The sequence below is a fragment of the Macaca thibetana genome, chromosome 1 (assembly GCF_024542745.1).
Source record: "Macaca thibetana thibetana isolate TM-01 chromosome 1, ASM2454274v1, whole genome shotgun sequence".
In the NCBI taxonomy this organism is placed as follows: domain Eukaryota; kingdom Metazoa; phylum Chordata; class Mammalia; order Primates; family Cercopithecidae; genus Macaca; species Macaca thibetana.
In genome coordinates this window covers 60,875,542-60,892,889 of record NC_065578.1, presented here as the reverse complement: position 1 = coordinate 60,892,889, position 17,348 = coordinate 60,875,542, and the positions used below count along the sequence as shown (strand labels likewise).

At 37.6% G+C, this 17,348-nt stretch overlaps 1 protein-coding gene across 1 annotated transcript in view; it reads left to right on the top strand.

Annotated features, from left to right (window-relative positions):
• The window catches only part of TM2D1 (TM2 domain containing 1), a 40,023-nt gene extending 22,998 nt beyond the window's left edge, over nt 1-17,025 (top strand). Inside the window, exons 5-7 of the mRNA XM_050804353.1 lie at nt 2,848-2,921; nt 14,547-14,676; nt 16,717-17,025. Of these exons, the coding sequence (XP_050660310.1) occupies nt 2,848-2,921; nt 14,547-14,657 (185 nt within the window). The 3' untranslated portion in view covers nt 14,658-14,676; nt 16,717-17,025. The remainder of the gene's footprint in view (nt 1-2,847; nt 2,922-14,546; nt 14,677-16,716) is intronic.
• The last annotated feature ends 323 nt before the right edge of the window (nt 17,026-17,348 follow it).

The window sequence follows — 17,348 nt, the reverse complement described above, 5'->3', positions numbered from 1 at the left end:
TACTCGGGAGGCTGAGGCAGGAGAATGGCGTAAACCCGGGAGGCGGAGCTTGCAGTGAGCTGAGATCCGGCCACTGCACTCCAGCCTGGGCAACAGAGCCAGACTCCGTCTCAAAAAAAAAAAAAATCAAGAGGCTGGGTGTGGTGACTCACACCTGTAATTTCAACATTTTGGGAGGCCAGGCAGGAGGATCACTTGAGGCCAGGAGTTCAAGACCAACTTGGGCAACACAGTGAGACCCTTGGAAATAGAAACTGCAAAGGAAAGAAGGAAGGGAAGGAGGAAAAAAGGAGAAAGGAAAAGAAGGAAAGAAAGAAAGAAAAGAAAGAAACTCCTGGAGTAAACTTACCAGTTCAGTGTTAAAAAAAAACTTGAAGGTTTAATCATTACAGTGACTTACAGCATATCTTACTCCAAACGTGTGATGTTAACTATGGTCTATCTATTTCTACAAATTTAAGGCAAAGGATGATTTTAGTAATGAAGTTCCCAATAATGCCACCTTAACCTCGTTTTACGTTTTCAAATATAAAAATACTTTATGAACACAGATAGGAAGGGCAATAAGAATTAAGCGAGGTAAGATACATTTGATAAATGTTAGCCCAGCAACAACTTTTGTTGTCACTATTTCTGCTACTACAGTTATTATAATCAAAACCTTCATTCATCCCTGAGAGGTATGAGAAAAAAAATAAAAATAAAAAAAAGAAATTTAGGCCAGATGTGATGACTTGTAATCCAAGCATTTTGGGAGGCCAAGGCAGGAGGATCACTTTATCCCAGGAGTTCAAGACTAGCCTGGGCAACATAGTGAGACCCTGTCCCTACAAAAAATTTTAAAAAGTAGCCGAGCATAGTGGGTTACCGGGCAGGGATAGGGTGGCATGCGGCTTCAGACAGGCAGGTTAGGGAAGACTTCTCTAAAGAAGTGGCCTGAAAGGAAGAACAATCTTGAAAATGGCACAATAAAAGCCAAAGCCCTGATGTGATTACCTATTCTTCATGGATTAGCAGTTAAAGATATAACTTTAGAGGGACCATACTTAATATTCTCTCTCTCTCTTTTTTTTTTTTTTTTTTGAGACGAGGTCTCCCTTTGTTGCCCAGGCTGGAGTCCGGTGGTGCAGTCTCGGCTCACTGCATCCTCTGTCTCCCAGGTTCAAGTGATTCTCCTGCCTCAGCCGCCTGGGTGGCTGGGATCACAGACATATGCCACCATGCCTGGATAATTTTTGTATTTTTAGTAGAGACAGGGTTTCACCATGTTGGCCAGGCTGGTCTCGAACTCCTGACCTCAGGGGATCCACCTGCCTCAGCCTCCCGAAGTGCTGGGATTATAGGCATGAGCCACCGCACCTGGCCAATGTTCTTTTTTATAAACAAATTGAAGAAAGAAAAACTATGACATTCTCAAATTTCTACTAACATGCTATGTGAAGAGGAATACATTTCGGAAATATAAAATACACTGAGTGGATAAAATCTCAGCAGACAATTTTCTTTGGGTTACTATAGTACCATGCAACTAATGAAAAAACGAAGGGAGTTATTATTAAGGTAATGGATGGAATGATGGGAGTGTTTGGGAAGCAGAAATATGAGAATATTTGTCAATTTATGCAACAAATATTGAGCATTTACTATGTGCCAGGCAATGTCGTTGGCACTAAGGACACAGGAGTAAAGAAAACAGATAAAAGGCCCTGCCCTAATGGGGCTTCTATGCGACAGATAGTAATCAAAGATAAAATGTTAGGTAAGTAAGTGTTTTGAGGAAAATGAAAAGCAAAATTTTTAGTTATTTCTGTATTTTAATAGTTATTAACTTATTGCCACCATGTTATTTCTGTACTTACAACATTATTCTGCTATATGTGGGGGAAAAAGTCATCTAATGTCCCAACATAGTTCAATCTTATTTGTGTATTCTCAGGTTGTGGGAGGTGATCTCATCCTCACAGGATTTTTAGCTGGCATCTATTTGTAGTTGATATATGGAACTACATTTTCACAAAGAGTCTTGTCTTACACCATTTTTATATCTCATATGAGATGTCTTGTAAGAAACTCAAGTTTAAATTCATAAGAGATTAATCATCCCACCCCCAGGCCACCCCAATCCGCCTCTTACAATTGTTTTTGGGTTATATTGTTGTAGATGTCTCATATTAGATACTCTGTTATCATCTATTTTAGCATCTGAGCTCTTGGGTTGGGACCAAGGACAAAGCCATATATAGTGATCAGCACAGAGTTGTTGATTTTGACTATAGAGCTAATAAACAGGAGATCCTTAGGAAAAGAAATATGTAAGATAAATTAAAGGTAATTGGATTGCTAATAAAATTTTGCAATTTTACAACAAGAGCAGTGTTTTTTCCTGATTTTTTTTTTTTTTTTTTTGGCATGACAATTTATATATTTTAACTCTCCAAATGTATAGTGAATTTTGGGTCACATAATGTATGAAGTCTAAATAAGTAATTAAGGATTTTAGGACTAAAAGATGTTTTGTAACTGGTGTATTGAGATTTAAAGATTATTTCCTTAGGCCTTTTCTCTTAGAAATTTTGTTAGATTATATTGAGGTTTTTTTTTCAGTTACTAATGTTTATTTGTTAAGGGAACTAACACATTATTTTTTGGCATTTCTATGTAGAGTGTTCCTTTAAACTCTTCTCATTTTCAGATGAAGATTTGATTTTTTAAAGTGTTACTTTTATGTTCTTGATATAAAGAGCATTATATATATATATGTAAAATAATGGTGTATTGGAAAATGGAACAGTTCGTTAATATTTAGAAGACTTTCCAGATTATAAATGACTTTACCTTCTTTTCTAGGTTTGTTAAAGTTTTGCACTGTAGGATTTTGTGGAATTGGGAGCCTAATTGATTTCATTCTTATTTCAATGCAGGTAAGTTTCTCAATCTAGAATATAAACTACTTTTACATTCAAAATTGAGTTCTGTGATCTCCTGTTATACTTAAAATGATTAGTATACAAGGAAACAGATATGAATGGTTGTTTTCATTTGTCTTCATGTACTAGTGCTCTACCAGTTAGTAGTTCTCAAAGACATAAGAAGTTCATTAAAAAATTCCATGCTCAAATATGATTTGTAAATGTGAGTTCAACTGAGTTAAAGAAGTTTCTTTACTGAATAACTTCTCAAAAGCTTTTTAATATATGTTGTCTCCAAGAGGGATTGTGGTTGTTTTTCAGACCATTTCTTTTCCTCATAGTTACTGTCACCTTGTCAATTACCATAAAAGCATTGATAGGATTCTGTTATACATATGGACATTGTGGAGGCAGAGACAAGATTTTCTTTTGCACTGGACAGGCCTTCTATACTAGTATTGTGTTGTTTGCAAATTACAGAAACTGAAATCCAGCTAGCTTAAGCTAAAAAGGAAAAAAAAAAAGGCGGGGGGCGTTCTTTAGAAAATCTGAGAATGTAGACCAGATATGTATAAACAAATGATACACATGTTTGGGGCTCTCCTGATAACTTATCTTGCTTTTCTCCTTAGCCTCATTTTCTCCTGCTGCAGTGAGGCTGGGGGCAGGCATAGTTTGTGAAATGCTGTCCGTAACATTTGAAAGTGCCACCAGATGTTTTCTGTTAAATTATGTAGAACTGATTGTGGTTAACTCATGAGGATTCTTAGAGAAAGAGATGAATTTTTCACAACAAATGTTGACAAACAGCATTTCAACAAGCATTTATGGAGCACCTAACATCTTCAGCAAGTGTGTCAGTGTGCATTTAGAGCATCATCTGTTTTGCTCTGCTTTCTCATATAGTATTTCCACTCTTCAATTCTGTCTGCTTGATGTTATCATTATGCTTTAAAAGAAAGTCACAATCTAGGAGATTGGGATACCATACTGTGAGGAGGAGGCAGCATATGGACCAATAAGATACCAGAATTAAACAAGGAAAATATTTGGTTTTAAAGTTGGAATTTTCCTGTCTGTACTCGTAAACATATGCCTAACCAAATATCCTGCCTTCTCTGACTGTGGGACAGGCATGCAGGCATGAAGAGGCTAAGGTACTTGTGCACATATGCTTAGAAATGAGTTTCTCACTTTCAGTGAGGATCCAAGGAATTTAATGTATTATTGGGATTCTTTGAGTTAAGATACCCACAATTCAAAGTGTCTTTGAAACTGAACCATTTAGTTAATATTTTCATGCTGGGTTCTTTCTTTGGTGATATTATTGCATTGTAGCTTTAGTTATATCAAATTATAGAACTATAGAACTAATTTGATTCAGCCACTGCTTTCTGATTCATTTATACCTGAACTTTTTACAATAAAAACTTTTTTTTTTTTTTTCTTTGAGACAGGGTCTCACTCTGTCGCATAGGCTGGAGTGCAGTGGTGTGATCTGAGATCACTGGCAACCTCTGTCTTTGCCTCCTGGGCTTAAGCGATCCTCCCACCTCAGCCTCCCAAGTAGCTGAGACTACAGGTGTGCACCACCATACCCGGCTAATTTTTGTATATTCTGAAGAGATGAGGTTTTGCCATGCTGCCCAGGCTGGTCTCCTGAGCTCAAGCAATCTGCCCACCTCAGCCTTCCAAAGGGCTATTATTACAGGCATGAGCAACTGCACCTGGCCTCTAGTTATTTAACTTAAAGATCATCTGGGATTAGGAGTTTATCACATTAAGAAATAGAGTGTGTAAACATCTGCAGTAAATTTCCCTAAATAAGACATTTTCACAGGTATGGTCAGTTTAGACTGCTTTCAAATTGAGGGAGATTATAATAAATCCATTTCAAGCATAGCCAAATAAGATGGGTATCCTTATTCTTCATGTCATTTAACATATTTCACATTTGATGTTGACATCATCAGTTTTAGAGGAGCATTCCTGGGCTCGAGTGATCCTGTCATCTCAGCCTCCCAAAGTGTTGGGATTACAGGCATGAGCCATTGCGCATGGCCCTGGCTCATTTTTTTGTTTATTTTTCTTTCCTTCCCCATTCTCTCCATGACTCACTCACTCTCTCTTTCTCTCTTTCTCTTTCTCTCTTTCTTTCTTTCTTTCTTTTTCTTTCTTTCTTTCTTTCCTCTCTCTCTTTCTTTCCTCTCTCTCTCTTTCTTTCTTGCCTTTCTTGTCTTTCTATCTTTCTTTCTTTCTTTTTTGCCATTAAATATTATTTCCCAATGAGTAGCAATGTGTTTCTGTTGGACTGTGATCCCATAAATGTATCGGGCATGGATTCAAGACCTATAAAAAATACCATACTTTGTTTCACAGTGTTTATAACAAAAATCGAAGAGTCTAGTTATAGTTTGTCTTTGAACAGAAACAATACAAAGTGTAATGCCCATATTGTTAAAGTAAGCTTTACATGTCGCTGTATTTACTGAAAATACTTTTATGAGTTTGTCTATTTGTTATTAAACTTTGGAAGTTCTACTTTTTGTTCCTAAAAATATACAGATAATATGAATGATGATGCATGGCATGAAATAATACATAGAATACAGTCAAGAAAATCTAAATCAATGATACATGTATAGCATACCATCCTTCAGCTGTGGGTAACTATTGTTTATAACTACTACATATATAGTTATTCATAAGGTAGTTTTGAAGATTTAAAGACACTCATTCTTTTATGCCATATAGATATATACATATATATATATATATTTTTTTTTTTTTTTTTTTTGAGATGGTGTCTTCATCGCCCAGGCTGGAGTGTAGTGGCTCGATCTCGGCTCACTGCAACCTCTGCCTCCCAGGTTCAAGCAATTCTCCTGCCTCAGCCTCCCAAGTAGCTGGGATTACAGGCACACACCACTACGCCCGGGTAATTTTATATTTTTAGTAGAGATGGGGTTTCTCCGTTGGTCAGGCTGGTCTCGAACTCCTGACCTCAGGTGATCCACCCACCTTGGCCTCCCAAAGTGCTGGGATTACAGGTGTGAGCCACTGCCCCCAGCCTCCTTATATTTTTATACATGTCATGAAAGATAGATTAGACAATACAAGGTTTTTATCAGAAAAATGAGAATGTTTTTTGATTGTATTTAAACCTCTTTCCTCATTCATGCAATCTGGGCTTTTTTTTTTTTTTTTTTTTTTTTTTTTGAGGTGGAGTTTTGCTCTTGTCGTCCAGGATGGAGTACAGTGGTGTGATCTCGGCCCACTGCAACCTCTGCCTCCCAGGTTCAAGCGATTCTCCTGCCTCGGTCTCCCAAGTAGCTGGGATTACAGGCACATACCACTATGCCCAGATAATTTTGTATTTTTAGTAGAGATAGGGTTTCACCATGTTGGTCAGGCTGGTCTCGAACTCCTGACCTCATGTGATCCGCCTGCCTTGGCCTCCCAAAGTGCTGGGATTACAAGTGTGAGCCATCATGCCTGACCTGGGCATTTTTAATTATACCAAAACCACTGATGTATATTCTGCAAAACAAAAGGAAAAGAAAGTCTCCTATGTTAAGTGGAGACAAACAGCCACAAATCAGAAAGATGAGGATGTGTGGAGGGAAAATGGAAATAAGTGTTATAATGTAGAAAGTTATTGGAAGTATGCTGGGTTCTTTCTTTGTCACAGTTTTTTAAAGATTCTGTTCATCATGGAAGAAATTGCTTTTCATTCCTATTAATATAACAGAGTGGATTTCCTTAAAGGACTAGTAACCATGTAAGCAGCAGAAATTCAAAAAAGTAGCATAATGTCTGAAACATTTATGAATTTTATAAATACATTTAACAGACTGGTAAAGTATGTTTCATGAATTTGATATTTATTATATGCCACTCTAATATTATATGTACTGCTTTGTATTAGTTTTTAACTTTTAAACAATGGATTTGACTTTTCACTCATAATTTTTTTGAGGAAAAATGACTTTTATTAATCTCCTGTAGTACCAGTAGTATGTTAAACAGAGTATGCCCTCAAAAATTTTTGCTGATTTGGAACTGTATGCAGTATGCCTTATACAAATTGTGGCTTTGTGCCGAGTACAAGCAAGATGAGATGCTGAAAATGGTAGTTTTTTAAAAAGTCATTGTTTTCCTGTAGGACCTGTTTTAGTTCATTTGGGGCTATAACAAAACACTTTAGACTGTATTATTTCTTTCTTTTTTTTTTTTTTTTTGAGACTGAGTCTTGCCCTATTGCCCAGGCTGGAGTACAGTGGTACAATCGTGGCGCAATCTTGGCTCACTGCAATCTCTGCCTCCCAGGCTCAAGCGATTCTCATGCCTCAGCCTCCTGAGTAGCTGGGATTACAGGTGCTTACCACCACACCTGGCTAATTTTTGTATTTTTAGTAGAGACGGGGTTTCATCATGTTGGCCAGACTGGTCTTGAACTCCTGACCTCAAATGATCCACCCACCTTGGCCTCCCAAACTGCTGGGATTACAAGCATTAGCCACTGTGTGTGGCCTAGACTAGATTATTTCTAAATAATGGAAAATTATTTCTTATAGTTCTGGAGGCTGGGAAGTCCAGTATCAGGGCACCATCAGGTTCAGTGTCTGGTAAGGGCTGTCTGCTTCATGGATGGTGCCTTCTATATGTGCCCACATGGTGTAAAGGATAAGGTCATTAATCCCATTAATGGATGGTGGAGACCTAATGACTTAATAACTTTCCAAAGGCCCTGCCTCTTAGTATGAACACATAGGGGGTTAGACTTCAACATAGGAATTTTATAGGGACACAAATATTCAAAACATAATAGGGCTAAATTCCTAAATTTCACAGTGTCACTTGAGAGGTAATGAATAAAAATGAGAGTTGATGTGATAAACTATAAATTATGCCGTCATTGGAAATCGTTTTAGTGAGCACCAACTTAGGTATAATAACATGGGGTCCTTGCCCTAGAGGAACCTATGATCTTTTCCAAGAATAGTCTGATAATAGATTCCATTTATTTTTGGAAACAAAATATTTCCAGATAAATGCCTATAATCTCAGGACTTTGGGAGGCCTATGTGGGAGGATCAGTGGAGCCCAGGAGTTTCAGACCAGCCTGGGCAACACAGTGAGACTCCTTATCTACAAAAATTTTTTAAAAAATTTTCCAGGTGCGGTGGTGCATGCCTGTAGTTCCAGCTACTCAGGAGGCTGAGGTTGGAGGATCACTGGAGCCTGAGAGATCGATCAAGGTTGCAGAGTGAACTGTGATTGTAGTTCTACACCCTAGCCTAAGCAACAGAGTGCTTTTGCCTAAGCAAAAAATAATAATAATAATAATAAAATATTTCCTTGGGGACTGTAGGCCTAATAAACACTTTCCTTAATTTTTATCTTTTTAAAAATCTTTGCATTTTACAAACATTTTTAAAAGCCTAAGCTTTTCAGTTTAGACCAAAATATGGCCAAGGCTATGGAATCACCTCTGTGTGAGCCAGTTTGTTTGGTCAAAGACATAGCCTATCCCTTTTTGATCAAAAGAAGGACTAATAGCATAATTGCCATAGTCTACTACCAATGCTGGAAAAGGTGGTATACTTGATAGTTTGCTAGATGTAGGACAATAATACATAAAAACAGAGGACTTTTTTTTTTTTTTTTGAGATGGAGTCTCACTCTGTTGCCCAGGCTGGAGTGCGGTGGCACGATCTCAGCTCACTGCAACCTCTGCCTCTCGGGTTCAAGCAATTCTATTGCCTCAGCCTCCCGAGTAGCTGGGATTACAGGCATGCGCAACCGTGCCCGGCTAATTTTTAGTAGAGACGGGGTTTCACCATGTTAGCCAGGCTGGTCTCAAACTCCTGACCTCAGGTGATCCGCCTGGCTTGGCCTCCCACGGTGATGGGATTACAGGTGTGAGCCACCGCACCCAGCCACAGAGGAGTGTGTGTTTGTTTTTTTTTTTTGGGCGGAGGGGTAGGGAGACAGAGTCTCGCTCTGTTGCCCAGGCTGGAGTGCAGTGGCACGATCTTGGCTCACTGCAACCTCTGCCTCCTGGGTTCAAGTGATTCTCCTGCCTCAGCCTCCTGAGTAGCTGGGACTACAGGCATGCGCCACTGTGCCCAGTTAATTTTTGTATTTTTAGTAAAGACGGGATTTCACCATGTTGGCCAGGATGGTCTCGATCTCTTGACCTCGTTACCCGCCTGCCTCGGCCTCCCAAAGTGCTCAGATTACAGGCGTGAGCCACTGTGCCTGGCCACAGAGGACATTTTATAGATACCAAATCCTTCAAATAGCTCCCTGTGTCATTATTTAACCCTGGTGTGATTTATTGGGAAAATAAATTGAAAAACCGAAGTGACTGATAATTTTCGTAACTTTTACTCTGTCATGTGACCTTAATCAGGTAGATTTCACTTAGTTCACTTACCCTGTGGGTAGATTTTTTTTTAGTGCCTTTAAGAGGATTTTCAAAACAAAGAATATCTTTTTTTTTTTTTTTTTTTTTTTTTTTTTTGAGACGGAGTCTCACTCTGTAGCCCAGGCTGGAGTGCAGTGGCCGGATCTCCGCTCACTGCAAGCTCCGCCTCCCGGGTTCACGCCATTCTCCGGCCTCAGCCTCCCAGGTAGCTGGGACTACAGGCGCCCGCCACCTCGCCCGGCTAGTTTTTTGTATTTCTTAGTAGAGACGGGGTTTCACCGTGTTAGCCAGGATGGTCTCGATCTCCTGACCTCGTGATCCACCCGTCTCGGCCTCCCAAAGTGCTGGGATTACAGGCTTGAGCCACCGCGCCCGGCCACAAAGAATATCTTAAACTGGTTCTGAGACAAATCCCAAAGCTGTGTTTTCCTCAGGATGTAAATGTTGACTCTTATTCATGTCTTAAAGAATAGTGTTTATATTGGTCATTTATGATTAATATTAAGAATTATTTAAATCAAATGAAGTCAGGTGTTCTGAATGCATAAATTCTGGCACTGTGTAGGAATTTTGATAATTAAAATGTGACTAATCAGATGGTTTTAATAGCATCATCTTAAAATTAATCACACACAGATGTGAAATATGGATACAAAAATGTAGTTTGACTTTTAAGAAAGTATTAGTTATTTGGGGGAGTTGGGATGGATACAGGTTGCATTATCCTTTACTTGCAGACAGCTGAATCATTTGACTTTCATCACCAGATTGGTAGGTTTGCAGGAGATGATCTGATCTTGCTGATGTTATTGTTGGCATTCTTTGTATGGAGGAACTCAGAAGTCTTTTAGATAGAGAAAGCGTAGATTGATATAAATGCTCTTTTTTTTTTCTTTCACTTCTTAATTCATTCATTACATTTGAAATTTATAAAATATTTGAGTTACCTAAGAAGCATGACTTCACTGACAGTGCTGTTAAATGAGGGGTCATATCAATTGCTAAAGTTGAGGTGATAAAGTACTTACTGGTAACCACATTTTTTTCCCTTTATTCGTAGTAGAATGCCACCTAAGTATATATAAACAAATTACATTTTACACTAACAAAATCAAAAGTTTATAAATTGCAAACATTAATACTATAACATTAATAAGTGCAAATAAGATAATAGCTTTTTTTGTACAGTAAAATATATATAACATAAACATTGCCACTTTAATCTTTAAGTGTACAGTTCAGTGGCATTAATTATGTTCAGAATATTTTACAACTGTCACCACTATTACTAAAACTTTTTCATCACTCCAAAAATACTGTACCCCTTAAGTAATAGCTTCCTTCCCCTTCTCTTCCCACCTTCTGGTAACCTCTGTTATACTTTTTGTCTTTTTGAATTTGTCTGTTCTAAATTTTTGTTTTTACAAATAGAGACAGGATCTCACTTTGTTCCCTAGGCTGGTCTCAAACTCCTGGGCTCAATCTATCCTCCTGCCTCGGCCTCCCTAAGTGCTGGGATTACAGACATGAGACACTGTGCCCAGCCAGCTTCAGGATATTTCTTAGCAGAGAAATAAACTCATAATTTTAGGTTTCATATTCTGTTGTCTATGAACAAATGGACGTGGACATATTCACTGAGTAAAAAAATTCCCAGTATTGGGATATTTTACTTTATTTTTTTAGAGACAGGGTCTTGCTCTGTTGCCCAGGCTGGAGTGCAGTGGCATGATCATAGCTCATTGCATCCTCGAATTCCTGGGTTCAAACAATCTTCCTGCCTCAACCTCCCATCCAGTATGGGATATTTTAAAAGATATGTAATTTTATAATTAATAATACAATAATATACTCATAATGAAATATGTTAGAATTGGCACATTATATATGTGTATGTGGGTGCTTATAAAAGATATGTAATTTTATAATTAATAATACAATAATATACTCAATGAAATATGTTAGAATTGGCACATTATATATGTGTATGTGGGTGCTTACAGGTTTTATTAAAAAATGGGGTTTTTATTTATTAATAAAACAGGTTTTATTATTTATTAATTTTTTCTTTGAGATAGAGCCTCACTCTGTTGCCCAGGTTGGAGTGGAGTGGTATGATATCAGCTCACTGAAACCTCTGCCTCCTGGGTTCAAGTAATTCTCATGCCTCAGCCTCCCTAGTAGTAGCTGGGATTACAGGTGTGCACCACAATGCCCAACTAATTCTTGTATTTTTTTTTTTTTTTTTGTAGATACTGGGTTTTGCCATGTTGGCCAGACTGGTCTTGAACTCCTGGCCTCAAGCAGTCCTCCCGCCTTGGCCTCCCAAAGTGCTGGGATTACAGGCATGAGCCACTGCACCCTGTCTTAGGTTTTATTTTATTTTATTTTTTAAATTTGGCAAAGGAATATGGATCTAAATAGTTGAGAAATCTTTATAGCTGATCTTTTTTTTTTTTTTTTTTTAAAGTAAATAAAACAGTTTCTTGTGTGACCAGATAGTTCATAGAAAAGTGTGTTGATGATACTTTGTAGTGGCTTAAGCTGAGGTCTTTGTATCTAAATCTTGTAGTCATAGAAGACATTAAAACTTTAAAAATACTGTACCGATCAGCTTATTCTATTCTTCATTATAATCAATAAGAAAAATTGAGATCCAGGAAGGAATAAATTATTTGATCCTGCAGCTAGTTATAGAAAGAGACAGCTTTCTCTTCCAAGTTTTCCTTTCAGTTTAGTGCTTTACCACACTGACTTAATTTGGTTATTTAAATAGGGTTGCGTTCTGTCATCCAGGCTGGAGTGCAGTGGTGTAATCATAGCTCACTGCAACCTTGAACTCTTGGGCTCAAGCAATCCTCCTACCTTAGCCTCTCGAGTAGCTGAGACTACAAGTGCACGCCATGGCACCTGGCTAATATTTTGTTTTCATTTTTTTTTTGTAGAGGCAAAGTTCTTGCTTTTTTGCCCACACTGGTCTCAAACTTCTGGCTTCAAGCAGTCTTCCTGCCTTGGCCTCCCAGAGTGTGGGGATTATAGTTAATTTTTATGTAAATTCATAAAAAAGTGTCAAGCCAAATCAATTTAATCTTTAACAAGTAAGTCAATGTGCATAATAGCACCTGACATGGTGTGTGGCACATACGTGCTTTGTAAGTACTACTTGAATATTAACGTGTAGTTCACTGGAATAAGTTCCCTGTTAGCAGAGATGGTATTTTATTCACTGTGTATAATGTCTAGCATAGAACCTGGAATATCATAGGATTAAATATTTGTTGAATAGTTTTAAGATCAAATTTATTTTTAAAATGAGGAATGCTTTATGGCAGTGTCCTTCGATTTTAAAAACAAAGTCCATACTCTCCATATATTTTTAAATTGACATTTAAGTTTTCTATCATAAGTTTAAATAGTTGCAAAGGATATAACTTCTAGTCTGCAAATATTTACATATTGAAATAAAAGTGTTACATCAATTTTGAAATGTCTCCAACATAATATAAATATAGGATTTTAAATATCACCTACTTTAAAAAGATGTGCGTGAACTCTTCACTAACTATTATAATTTTTATGTTGCTTCTTTTCTTCCTTTATTTTTATTTCTCTTCTACAGAATTTTATCCTAATATAATACAGTTTTATGTTTAAAAGCTTCCTACTAGGCTGGGCACGTTGGCTCATGCCCTAATCCCAGCACTTTGGGAGGCCAAAGCAGGCAGATCAGTTGATGTTCTTAACCATTATCCTAGTACTGGGAGTTTGAGACCAGCCTGTTCAACATAGTGAAACCCTGTCTCTACAAAAAAATACAAAAACAAAATTAGCTGGGCGTGATGGCGCACACCTGAGGTCCCAGCTACTTGGGAGGCTGAGGTGAGAGGATCGCTAGAGCCCAGGAGGGGGAGGTTGCAGTGAGTCAAGATCATGCCACTGCACTCCAGCCTGGGTGACTGAGATCCTGTATCCAAAAAAAAAAAAAAAAAAAAAAAGAAATCTTCCTACTAATCATCTTATTCATTAAAATTAAAATATTTAAAAATTTTCTGTGATTTTTTTTTTGGATTGTCATTATAATAATGATACACAGTTGATCAAAACAGCATAAACATGTTGCAAATTATTTTTAAGCAAAAAGATGTAAAATGTTATTGGAAATGCATCTTTGGAACAGATACAGCAGAATGTATTTTTGGACCTTTGAGTAAAGGATCGTTCCCTAAATCCAATATTTTGAGTTATCCCTTTGTTTGGCACTTCAGAGGCTTTCACACCTCAGGGAAATAGTCCATCGTAAGACTCGGGGTATCCTGGATGGTAGGTATGCTTTACTGTTAACAAGTGGGAGAAATGACCACAGTGAGGAGAAGTGGGAAGGGAAACTGACAGGATGCTTCCACTGTAGCATGGTATCAGGCAGATTTGTTTTACAAAGAGTATTTAGGGAATTAAGATCTCAAGATTGATTTCCCCTCTGGGCCCACATACACCTTGGTAAATCTTTGTCCACCTTTAAGGCTACAGTTTGAAGATTGCTACCTTAGAGGATAATTTATAGAGATTACGTTAACTAGATCGTCACATATGTGATTAAGTGGACAAGATGATGGTAGTGAACGTGTATTGTTTTTCCTACCTCTTCCTTTTCCATTCCAGGTGGTTCTGGCAGGACTGTCAATGATACTACCTCATCTCCCACAGGCAGCCTGGCCTGGCCTGGCCAATCATTAAATCTATTCCCATGGATATAGTAGGTTTGTCCACAGTAGGCATAAAAACCAAGCAGATCAATAAAAGTCTTTCCCTGGAATTGGTATATAAACATTGGGGAAGAAAATTTTACTTTCTTTATTAGGAGCTGCTGAGCTGGGAATATGTGACTCTCGAGCTGTTGGCAATTAGTTAGAGTGCCACTCTGCAGAATGAAGACAAGCAGAGCTAAGCAAGGAGGCAGGGAAGCCAAGGGCCTCAGGGAGCACAGAATTCAGTCCTTGGTGCCTGCAGCTTTTCTTTTGATCCTTTGAGCTATCCCAGCATTCTTTTCAGGTACATGAGCCACTAAATTACCTGTTTTTGCTTAGGTTAGAGCTGGATTTCTGTTGCTTCTGAAATACTTTTATTAACAACTGAGAAAAGTAAACTCAAAGTGTTGTGAAATATCTTCTGTAAAATGAATAATTTTGAAATTTTGTCTCTTTTAGATTGTTGGACCTTCAGATGGAAGTAGTTACATCATAGATTACTATGGAACCAGACTGACAAGACTAAGTATTACTAATGAAACATATAGAAAAACGCAATTATATCCATAAATATTTTTTAAAAGAAACAGTAAGTGAGATATATATATATAATATAGTAGTATATTATTCATATAAAATTATGAGAATTTTAGGACCATAGAAAATTTTAAGAGACCATATAAACCTCTCAGGTCCCCCTATGCCTGAAGCATCTTCAATCCTTTGAAAAGCATTTTAGTCCACGCTTATGGCTCCTACGGTTCCCACTTCAGACTCTTTGCAGTGCATATGGTTAAAGGACAAAGTTCACAAAAAAGTAACATCAAAGCAAAAAGGCATTTATTATATGATGGTTATGATGAAAGTATGTGCTGTAAATAGTTCAGTATAGCAGATATTTCTGCTGCCCATCCCTCTAAGGGTCAGTATAATCTTTAACTTCCTTCTTTGGTTCTCCTTCCCTGAAACTGAAAATAGATACTGATAGAGTCCAAAGCCTGAATTCCCTGTAAGTCCTTCTTCTAACCTGAAGTTTGGCTCTGCCCATAAGAATTATTAATTGGCCTCAGCTTTATCTTTTTTTTTTTTGGAGACTGAGTCTTGCTCTGCCGCCCAGGCTGGAGTGCAGTGGCTCAATCTCGGCTCACTGCAACGTCTGCCTCCCAGGTTCAAGCAATTCTCATGCCTCAGCCTCCCCAGTAGCTGGGACTATAGGCACACACCACCATGGCCGGGTAACTTGTATTTTTAGTAGATACAGGGTTTCGCCATTTTAGTCAGGCTAGTCTCGAACTCTTCAGGTAATCCACCTGCCTCGGCCTCCCAAAGTGCTGGGATTATAGGCTTGAGCCACTGTGCCTGGCTGGCCTCAGCTTTAAATAAGTGATAAATCTGCTGAAGTCAGAGATACCATCCTTTTTCCTGGTTCAACTCTGGTTTTCTAGAACTCTGCTACTACAAGGTTTTTAAAATCTCAATTACCATACATTAGTCTATTCTAACAATCTTCCAATAGTGCAAATTTTACTCAGGATTTTGGTAGAATATCAGGAAAACCATTTCCTGGTATAATTATTCTCTGTAATAGAGAAATCCTATATATCATGTAAGGTGAAGGGTAGCTTTTATGTAATAGTTCACTTTGAACTGTCTAGCAGCTGTCTAGCAGCTTTCATAGACACAGACAGGCAGAGAGAAATACAGGGTAGATATCTTAACCATTATCCTAGTTCTAGGGTTTTCAGTCAACTCTGTCTCAAAGACTGCTTCTAGAGGCCAGCAAGAGAATAGACATTTGTTTTCTGTCTTGTAGAACAGAAACAGGATATGAAGTATACTTTTGCCCTTTAGGTGGATTTTTTTCTTTTCTAACAGTAAAATTATGGATATGCCTTGTAGTTATTGTCATGGGATTGAACAGTGACACACCCTCAAGATGTAAGGAATTTATTCAACTGATTGTCCAAAAGGTTTTCGAAATCTTATAAACTATAAGTCTTTGAACCTTAAAATTAAAATAAAGCTTAGAGATCCATCTACATCTTCTTAACCAGGAAAAAAAATCGAGAGCTAAGGAAATTGAGACTAAGACACACAACTGATTAGTCAAAAGTGAAACTAGAATCTAGGTCTTCCATACATTCTGTTACATGGTGGTTGTTCTCTTTCTCCCATCCTACCCCAGCTCCAGTCAACTGTATCATTTTGTATTAGGCATTTTTGTTTTGGAAATTGTTTCTCCTGTCTTATGAGAAGGATTGTGTAGTTTCATGTAACTTTTATTATTCATACTGTAAATTGTGTCTCTTTCAAAAGTAGATTGTTTCTAAACCATAGTGTGTAAAAATTAAGCAAATGTAATTTTAAGAGGAATCTCATTATTTGTAGCCTATTATGTAAACATTTAGGTGGGATTCCAGAGTCAGATTTGAAACTTAAAACCTGAAGGGCCCATTAGGAAGGCCAATATCTGCATTATCACTCATGTAATCTCTGCATTATACAGAAGTGCTCCAAGAGTGAGAAAAAAATATATTGAGCAAATGAAATGTTAAAATGTACATCTGCAATAACCTCATTCGACTATTAAAAAATATTGTGTTTTAACTATTTCTTTTTTCTGTTTTAGGATTTGAGCGTCCTTGATTTTAATAGAGAACTTCTAGTGTCTGGATTTAAAGATTTCTCTTTTTCATTCATATACCATTTTATGAGTTCTGTATAATTTTTTGTGGTTTTTGTTTTGTTGATTTAGTTAAAAGTATATTATTGTGAGATTTATTTAATAGGACTTCCTTTGAGAGCTGTATAATAGTGTTTCTCAGGCTTCTGTCTCTGTGAGAGATAGCTTATTACTCTGATACTCTTTAATCTTTTACAAAGGCAAGTTGCCACTTGTCATTTCGTTTCTGAAAAATAAAAGTATAACTTATTCACATTTTTAGTGCTTTGTTATTGAGAAAATCTTCTTAAATGTTGAATGTAGCTGTCTTACCCATTTTGATCCTTCAAAGCAGTTAATCTGTGGTGTGAACAAATACCATTTATATTGCCTGGGGCTTCAGTCCTGTGTATGACACCCACCTGTTTTTCTGCAGCTTTCAGATCTGTCTTTGCCTTGGTATCCAGGGAGCTAAAGATCATTAGGGAGTCTGTGAAACCTTGAGGCAACATATACACTTCTGGCATTGATTCAGGCCTCTGAAGTGTGAACTCTTTCCTTTTTTGCTTTGGGAGTGCTACACTAGCTTTTGGAAGACA